Genomic DNA, 10,409 nt, shown 5'->3' with positions numbered 1-10,409 from the left:
GTATTGTGAAGATATGGTGTACCCTAGTTCCAAGTCAACACCCAGGGTCAATCCTAAGGCCAAGTAGCCCTATAGGAACTCTTCTTGAGCTTCCCTCATAATGATCTTACCTACTAAATGCTAGAGGCTAAGATCAATATGTGGAATTTGAAGTTGAGTAAAGAGAAGAGTTTTGAATTTCTAATGGTGAGGGTACCTTTTCTAGTTTTCTAAGACCAGTCAATAGGAAAGTCCTATGGCTAGACCTAGGCTACTAAAGAAGTTTCTAGACCTCAACCAAAAGTGAGGTCAACAAATTTTCTTTGAAAACTCCTATTTTACATGCAAAAAAATATATAAATTAAATTAAATTTTAGAAAATCACATTTTCTCCTTTGATGTCTTAATTGACCCTAGAGTGAGGTAGGATAAAAATTTCAAAGTCATTTGAATTAAATTTGATGAATTATGAAATGATAGAGTCTTAGGGGCAAAGGTATAGTTTTGGAAATTTAGTCTTAATTAACATTTAGGCTTAATTCAAGAAGAGGAAGTGGGCAATCTTTGATCTTCATCAAAACTTTAAGTTGCGAAACATAAGGAATTTATTGGTAGCTACCAATCTCATTTTTCTTAATTAGAGGATAAATTTGTAATTTCCTAAATTATTAAAATTTGAAAAAATATTAAATTAAATGATCATAGACTTAGGGGTATGATTTTGGATGTTAATAACTCACTAATTTAATACCCCTATTAGGTGTTCAAATGACATTCAAATGTTTTGATATTGAATTATGATCACTTAAAATTCAATTTCTGTCAAAAATTACTAATATATCCACCAAGGTCTTAAGGGTTTAGTTGTGACCTGGGCTAAATCAAATTTGGTTAAATGAGGATTAGAAAAGTAAATGTAACTAAAAATTGAACATCTTCAAAACACTACAAGCCCAAGTTAAAAATAAAATTGGCTGAGTTCTTAATAACATTAGCTTGCCCTTTTAAGGGTCTTCACCCACATAATTCTCAAATTAAATGACAAATGATAATCACCTTACTCTTAGGGATAATTGAAACGTCAATGTTCTTTGAGTATTGGAGGTATTCATAGGATGAATTATTAAGTAACATAAAAAGTTTAAATGAGCTTGAGACTTTTCACCAGGCGGTGAGAGGGGAGCATGGATCTGTTTCTTTCTCCTGACCTTTTGGATACCTCAGAGGTCTACTAAACTTAGTATGTTTTGCTTAATAAAATAATCCTTAATCGAATTAATGAAAGCTCACCAAGATATGATTTAGGATTTGGTAGATCACCAGAACCTTATTTCCCTTCTTTGCAAATGCTTTTAATATATAAATACTCTTGCATGCATTTTGAGTTTCAATTGAAGATGACGGGAAGACCTTCCAGGTATGCTTTTATTGTAATTTATTTTACGTAATTTATTTTACCTATACCTACATTTCTATTTTCTCGTACTTTACTTTCCAGTACGTTACTGTACTTACTCACGTGCATGAATGAATAAAAACACAAAATTGCATGTTAAACAACGATGCCACCCTGCACGAAAACCAAGACTGCTAGGATAGCCCCAAAACCAAAACCAAAAATAAAATTAAACAAGATAAAATTCACTACCACAACATTCAAAATATAAGACAACTCAAAATTTAATCACAAACATCACAAAAATCACAATTGCAATTAAATTAAGATTTAAATTAAGAATGATCGAGAATCCCTCAGCGTCTCTATCGGAATCGGATGATCGAGAATCCCTCAGAGGAGGTAACCTACGGTTGCTAACGAGACCTCCCTTAGTTTAAATGAAAGTACATAATTCATTAAATTAGTTTAGTAAATTCATTTGGACTAAGTGAATCTGAAAGAAAATAGTGGTACCGAAACGAGGGAACCGTAGGATCCTAATCTGTGTCGCTCTAATCAACTTTAATATCCCCCATAATATTTAAATGACCATAACCATAGGGACATTTGATTTGACATCGTAACTTGACACATTAGAAACTTAAACTCGTCACAATAAGGAGCTTGGAGCTAGCATGGTGGGCAGCACGATCATCTTCAACAGCAAAACACGTCTACAGCAACTAAACATTTCCTTCCTTAGAATTAAACAACCAAGCCATAGGATTTCGAGGTTGTTTGTTTGTGCAACATAAATGTTCACCTTATCTTTAGGCTTTTGTATAGCTCTACTGTACAATATAAGCCCTAGCTCGCCTTAGGATTCCGAGGTTGTCGTTCATCACGACCTAAATCCTCATATCTTCCAGGCTATTTGTGTGATCATTTCACACAAATGTAAGCCCTAATTAATAAAATTTACAGGATGAAACATTTAAATAATTTCTCCTCAAAACTGAAGTCAAACCATATGATAGCTTGGGAAGTCACCGAGGTTCTCCTCTAGATCTGTGACATCTCCTAGTTCTTCTTCCTTTGGATTCTACAATAAATGTTCCAAATTTGAGTCATTCTAATTCACACCTCTTTGTTTGATGTTGTTGAAAAGTCCTATCCTTTTGACCTCTTTGAAGATAATATTTTGTGATTTTTATCGAGAGTTTTCTTAGGTAACTTTGGTTATCTAAGATGTAATTAACTATAGGGGCTTGCCCTTATAGGAAGCTTTTCCGAACCCAGCTTAATATAAAACCTATTTAATTCTTCATATTAAAAAGGGGAACTTGTTGGCAAATAAAATGGTTTCACAGACTAAAAGAATGCCATATATTTTTTAGTTTATTTGATCGAGCCTCACCCTCAAGTCTTGTGCTTATCTTTCGGGATAAATACAGGGTTTGAGGTATAGTGCACCTTCATATAAACTATAAAAAATATGAGGTCAGTTTGATTTCATATTTTTCTAAACTATATATATATAAGTAAATTAAACGTTATTATGAAGCGGGCGACGGGATTTTGATTCTGGTGACCGACAGCTTCCAACGGACCACTCCTTAACCAAAATAGTGTCGATAATGATTTAATTGATCTAATGAACTAGATCATAATCTAGCTCATTAGAAATAATAAAACACTTAACCGTAACCTAAACAACTAGACATTACCAAGAATATATTTTATTTCATAATGTATAAAAGTAAACAAAATGAGAAGTAAATGTGAATACCTCAATGCATTGGCCCTTTCTTATCATTGATGTTTCCTTCACATTTACATATGCACCTAAATCATCTTCTTGAGGTCAGAGAGTTTGGATTGCCTTGGTTGTAAGTGTCTTCTCTAGATATGGTAGCTTTTAATCTTGAGAGATTCAAATAAAATATGGGAAGGGATGGGGATACTTACAACAACTCTTGAGATCATATTGTAACTAAGCACATCAACGCATTTTCTAGATGATGACCTTTTTGTAGATTAAGTTCTAAGGAATTTATGGTTATGCTAGTTGTAGCGCCAAAGTGGATTTGGTAAAATTTTAATAGTGTGTTAAGTGTCTAAGGATCATTCTAAGAAGAGATTTTAGCAAAAGTTGAAAATATGTCTTATCCAATGTTTAAACTATTAAATTTAGCCCACTAATGGGCTCTCAACAACTTTGCAAACTTAGAGATGATTTAAGTTAACACATAAAATATTTAATTACATTATTAATGCATTAGTAATGGTTTAAGTGAACTAATTTTAGGTTGTAGTGCATTTAGGTTCATGGTTTGAGTTATTTCAGCATAAACTAGATTTAGGTGGGCTGCTAGGGAACTTAGAAAGCATTCAACTACGATAGATTTCATTTAGTTTGGTTTGGATGATATTGGTTCAATGCAACTCAACCGGGTCCCATTAGCTTCAATGGATTAATGTGTTTTCATGAGGTCAAAAGGGGTTGAAGATCACATATGGGTAAGGTCACTTGTGGCTTGGTAAGGACACAATCTAATTAAGTTCCATTTTTAATTAGTTTTACTTAAATTGGTCTAAGGATTCTTATTAGGCCATTTATGACTCGCGTAACCCATTTTTTATTTTGATTTAAATTAATTATGCTTAGTTTTAAAAATGATATTTTAAATTTGAGCATTTTAAGATGAGTTTTACCCAGAATCCCTTTAACGATTCATATTTGGCTAACTTCACCAATCCCCAATTGATATAATAAGTTGAATTTTAATTTGGGAAGCTAGGATTAGTCTCTAGGTTAACCTTAGCTAAATCTAATTTCATTGACTTTAATTTATTTTATTCAAAATTGTTAAAGGGTCTAGAGTATTCACTAAGTTAAAGTGAGTTAACCATGGATGGGGATTTAAATTCAACCTAAGTGTGGTTCTTAATAATTTATGAGATTTTCAAGTTCATTGAGAGCCATAAGTGTAAGACATGAAGTTTAATTTGGTTAGTGGGTCCTATAGGATCATTATAACTTGACGTAGTCAAACTTGGTCAAACAAGTCCTTCATCTTAATTGTGATCTAAGGAGGATCGAAAAACTTTTAAGATAGACTCTAAGGCTCTAGATTTGATTTTGGGTTCATAAGTTCCATCTAAGGGTCCTAAATGTGACCTAAGGTTGCCTTGGGTTCTAATGATAAATTTGATTTAATTCTTAGTTATTAAATTTTTTCTTCTGATCTATGCAACTTTATTTAGATGAGCCATTAAATAATTCAAGATTACACAAAAAAAATTAAAAAATGATTTTAATGTTGTTTATTTTTGTTATACATTAGTTATTATGATAGTCAAACAAGAAACCCTAAAATAGTTCTTACACAAAGGCTGGAAAGACTAGAGAGTGTGTGTGTATTAACCTTATTAAAAATGATGTAAATAGTAGAAATAAAAATTTCTATCTAATGGAAAAAGATTTGATTAAGGTTTAGAAATATAATAATTATGATTAACTTAGTTTAAAATTGTGGTTTGATTTAAAATGCAAATTATTGACCCATAATTATTTTTATGAAATGAGATCCTCAATTGTATTGTATCATTTTATCAAAATATAAGTTAACTAACAAGGTGATACAACCTACCATTGTCTCTAGAATAAACTTAATATTAAGTAGTTCTATTGATTTTTCTTAAGGGATCCTCAAGTTTAAATGGGTGCACATAGACATGTATGTCCTATGATCTATCATAGTATCAATCTTGATGAATCTACTCTTTACTTCTTAAAATTTTGTAGATCTCCTAAACTTCTATTTGGTGGTCAACCAATTAAAATTAGTAATGTATATATTAAAAAATATGTCGCAACAGTAATGCATATAGATAAAAAATTTTGTTTTGAAAATAATAAAAAAAATAAACAAATGAGATACATCTAATACCCAAATTAGGGATTTAGTTCATGTTAGAATGAAAGAAAAAACAAACTATACAGATAAAACAAAATAAAATAAAGTAGAAGTTAGAGGTAGAAAAACTAAGTATTATAGGCTCTCGCTCTAATCTAATCACTATCATCCATACTTCTTTATTGTATTCTCCTCCATGTGCCGCATCATATTTCTCTAACAAAAGAGTTTCAAACAGATGCCAAAGTCTAAGAAAAAATCCTATTTTGTCCTTTTATAATCCTTAAATAATCTTCAACTTGAAATATTATAAGTGAGAGCTCATCAATCCAACTCAATTAGAATCGATTAAAATAATCTTGCTAAATCCCTTCTTAGCACATATTTGATGTACCACTCAAATAATCTAGCATGAATCAAAATTTCTTGAGTCACAAACACCTTGTTACATCTCAAGTAAACAATTATGTCAAGCTCAAGTTTTTAATTGAACTCGTATTTAAGCTAAGCTCAAGTATGATATTTTTTACTCTAGTCAACATTGTGCTCAATATATGAAATCAAGTTGAGCTTAACCTCAAATTTAAGCAAAGCAATAATTAAATGAGCTTTACTTGGTTAAGCTAAAACTTGACTCAACTCAATTCATTAGTACCCCTAGTCTAAAATCTCCTAAATACCTATTTTTCTTCCTTAATGTTCACTTTATTTGCTTATTCTTGTCATCATGTACATGAAATTTACAAAAAACTAGGATTTTACCCACATCAACACATATATTTGAATTATAGTATTTGATATCTTAAATATTAAACACGAATAATATAAAAATTCTAAAATCTAATATAATAAAGATACAAAATGACACTAATCAAATGATCTCACACTAGATCTTCACTCATCCTCAAGGAAAAAAAAACTCATATAAAACCAAACTCACAAATTGGAAAAATTCACAGCACAACATAACATGTTTTCATCTAAAATATTTTCAATTGCTTAAGGAAAATATTTCTCAAAATAATTTCAAAAGATAGGTGTTGCCATTATTATATTGACTTATATATTGACATATTCTTATTTAAATTTTATTATCAGAAATAACCACATTATTATAAAGAACACATAACAAGTATGCTGACCCATTTTTCATAAGAATGCAATGAGTAAACACATATAGTATCTTAAACTTTGATGTCTCAAGATTCCACTCAAGTATTGCTCGACATTCAAAGTTACTTCCATGATTCTTAACTAAATATAAGGATTGATGTGAAGTAACTAGTTATAAAATCACAACTTTTTATTTAGATCATATAATACTTCTCATGCCTTTTTTCTTCTTTTCTCTAAGAGGATATAATTCTTATTTTTTTTTATTTTCTTGTGTGTCTGACTTGCCTAGCTTAACAACCCACTTCTTTAACTAAAGACACATTACTTACTATTTTTGGGCTCATAACTATCTAATAAAACTTGATATATACGATAAATTTAGAAAATATATGATTAACTTGAACAAACTTCTTTCATTGATCAAGGGAGTTTAAGTTAGTTTCTCAAACGACGAGATATAAAGTACTAATTATGTAAATTAATATAGTTAAGATGTAATTGCAAGAGAATATTTATCCCGTGCTCATTATTCAGGTGTTATTATGATAGTATTGATATATTATTGTGTTATTAAAACACGAAAAATATTTTTAGAACATAATAATATATAAATATAATAATAATAATAATTAAATAATGTAGAATAATAATATTTTTTTATGCTAAAATAAATTTTCTTTTATCGATTTCATTGCTCCCGAGTCCCGAGTCCCGAGTCCCGAGTCCCGAGTCCCGAGTCCGTTCTTAATATTTGTTTCCTTTTTTATCACTCTTCCGCTCCTTTTTCCCCTCCACAATCTGAAATCGCAATCACCAAAACCATTCCCATGGACGCTCCTCCTTTCCAATCCTCTCGAAGCTGGAGCATATATGGCCGCTCCGAGATCACTGAGCATTACGAGATCCTCGAACGGATAGGCTCGGGTGCCTACTCCGATGTCTATCGCGGCCGCCGGCTCTCTGACGGGCTCTTCGTCGCTCTCAAGGAAATCCACGACTACCAAAGCGCATTTCGCGAAATCGAGGCACTCCAAATCCTCCGCCACGCTCCCAATGTGGTCGAACTCATCGAGTACTTTTGGCAGGAGGACGAAGATGCCGTTCTCGTTCTCGAATTCCTCCACGCTGACCTCGCCGCGGTCATCCGTGACGGCAAAAAGGCCGGCGTATTGCCTGCCCGCGAGGTCAAGCAGTGGATGCTTCAAATTCTTAGGGGCGTTGACGCCTGCCATCGGAATTTGGTTGTCCATCGCGATCTTAAACCCTCGAATCTGCTTATCTCGGCAGATGGAGTTCTCAAGCTAGCGGATTTCGGCCAGGTAGCTTTCTCACCTGATAAGCGTTCTGGATCTTGAATCACTTAATTCTTCATGGATTCATTGAATCTCTCATGCATATTCAGTAGTCATTATCTGATTACATGATCAAATGTTATTGCTTATGATATTAAACCTTAATAAAATTGAAGAAACAATCTCAAGAGGATAAGATAATGCAGAATTAAACCTTATGTGGCTAACAAATGTTCGTTCAAGACAATTAGAGTGTACCTTAAAGATGACCAAGGAAAATATACATAATTTTCTTTGAACATATAAATTAATGATAAAGAAATAGCTGAAAAGCATCTCACTTCAAGATGAGTCAATCATTGTAATGATTTAACTATGGCTACCATGTAAATGTCGGTGAGCGAAACCCTATGATGCCCTTGATTACTGCCATTAATTCTTTTATTTTGTTGATCACCCTCTGTTGGGTAGTGATTATAGTGGTACTTTTTGACAAGCCTGGGAGAAATATGTTGTTTATTATAATAATAATTCCTAATATTTTCAAAACATCAATTTATATTTTCATCTCTTTGTGCTCTAAGTATAGATGACAAATGTAGCAATGTAGGAATTGCTTTAGGGTCTATAAAAATTTCACTTATTGTGACATTTTTAACAAGTTTACGGGGCTCATTAGTGTCATGTCATGTTTGTCAAAGGTGAGTAGTACCCATAACGCAAAATCTACCCAGAGCTATAGTGTATGTTACATAACGTCGTACGAGCTATTTTAAACATGACACAAAATATTAAAAATTATGAATAAATTATAGATAAATATGAATGGCGATCAAACTGAAAGATAAATGATTATGGTAATAATACAACATGAGTGATGCTTAAAATTCAATGGCTAAACAACACAACCACTTAAAATACAAAATATTACAATTTATGTGCAAGTCACAATAGTTAACATGAAGGTTCACTCACAATTATTATGTGAATCCACTTTAGAAATCATCCTAGGAATTTTTTAGAACATTTATTTGATGATTTCAATAATTATAAACAAAACCTTGATGATATTTTTTTCTTACATACAATAATTCAAATCAAGTTATAACGAGTAATGTTTGCTTTTATATGCAAGTATTGATTTATGAAGTCTTTATGGTGTACAAGCCAGGAAATTTTTTATTAAAATCTGAGCAAAATTGAGAATAATGGAAGGAGATGCACCTATAAAATTGGCAGAGTTGTCCGATAGCGTCTAAACACGATAGACAAGGTTGCTAGAGTTGCATTTGGAGGAATTTATCAGCTTTTATACGTGGTAGCAATGGGTGATGCAGCTTGTAGGAGGCGATTCATGAGAAAGATGAATGTGGACATAGCGATGTGGCCCATGATGAAGGTGCGAGAGGAGTAACAACATAACTTGCAAGAGTTGTGGCCACCAACAGCCTGCTTTCAACATCATATATGGATTCATGGTGCTAATTGTATCCATGCTTACTTTTAGAATCAGATTCTAAAACACTCTAGACTGGACAATAAGTAGTTTAGGGATTCATAGCAAAGTAAAGCTAAATTAAAAATATACAAGAGGCACTCAAACCATTTTAGAGTTTATGGAAGTTATCCAAACAATTAAAACAGTCAAGACAAAACTGCAGAGCCAGTCATGATAATTAGGGTAAAGGATTCAAACGTGCAAGTAGTTTCTAAAATATCAAATTATTTAACAGTGAAAAATAGTTTAAACTTGACTTGCAATGTTCTCTAGGAAGAAAAGGGGAACACTTTTTTATGTAACACACAAATCTTGACAATTTGATGCACTACCACCTTGATGCCTCCATTTGTAAAATTATCACCAAAGTATTGAATTCTCAACAAAAAGTGTTTTTCCCCATCATCAGATTGATTGTGGCATGCACAAATGCATGGATTCGACATTTAATCATATATTTTGGATTCAATAGCTCATTTTTTTGTATGGACGCTAGATATGTAACTATGCTTAATCTTGGTGGCATGCGTGAAATCCCCTCCTGGATTCAGTAGGTTTTTTTTTAAATTTTTTCGGGCGATATATATATAAATATGCTTGTTTTTGGTGATGTGTGCGGACTTTCTCTTGCTTTAGTAATGTTGAAGTAGTTGCTCTGCATTAAAGAGAGCTCTGTTAGTTCACTTGAACTCAGCTGATTTGAACCAGTTCCATGGTATTTTGTGAGTCAACTTAAATTAGGAAGGGGTACTGTTTGTTGGAGAAGCACTCAAACTGGTATTTTATTGGTATCAAATTTCTGTCTGTGCAATCTTTCAGTGGAATTCAAATGGGTATGGTTTTCTCTAGTACAAAAGATATCATCAGTGATGTTATGGAATATTTGCTGTTTTATTTATTGTAACTTGACTATTCGTGAAATTAGTTGATATTTGTATTTATTTTAATGTGATGTTTGACATTAAATTTCATCCCAGGAAATATTTGGTGCCACATGTTATGTGACCTTAGACATATATAACATTAGTAACGTTGAACCATCATACATCATGGGTTCAAAACTATAAAATGTTATTCTATTCCGTCTTCATCTTAGCTTTATGTATTGAATAGTTATCATAAAAAAATGCACTGATATATAGGAAATTGAAGTTTTGGCTTATTTTTGCTATGTTGGTGTCGGCGCTTAAAAGAAGAGGGGGGAGGGAACGAGAGTTTTGGATGTT

General features: G+C 32.3%; 1 protein-coding gene across 1 annotated transcript in view; it reads left to right on the top strand.

Annotated features, from left to right (window-relative positions):
• Positions 1 to 7,181: 7,181 nt before the first annotated feature.
• LOC110020922 (cyclin-dependent kinase F-1) overlaps positions 7,182 to 10,409 on the top strand; it is a 33,543-nt gene continuing 30,315 nt past the window's right edge. Inside the window, exon 1 of the mRNA XM_020719204.1 lies at positions 7,182 to 7,712. Coding sequence (XP_020574863.1) covers positions 7,221 to 7,712 — 492 coding nt within the window. The 5' untranslated portion in view covers positions 7,182 to 7,220. The remainder of the gene's footprint in view (positions 7,713 to 10,409) is intronic.

Source organism: Phalaenopsis equestris, unplaced genomic scaffold (assembly GCF_001263595.1).
Source record: "Phalaenopsis equestris unplaced genomic scaffold, ASM126359v1 Scaffold000112, whole genome shotgun sequence".
Lineage (NCBI taxonomy): Eukaryota > Viridiplantae > Streptophyta > Magnoliopsida > Asparagales > Orchidaceae > Phalaenopsis > Phalaenopsis equestris.
This window is presented reverse-complemented; position numbering and strand designations above follow the sequence as displayed.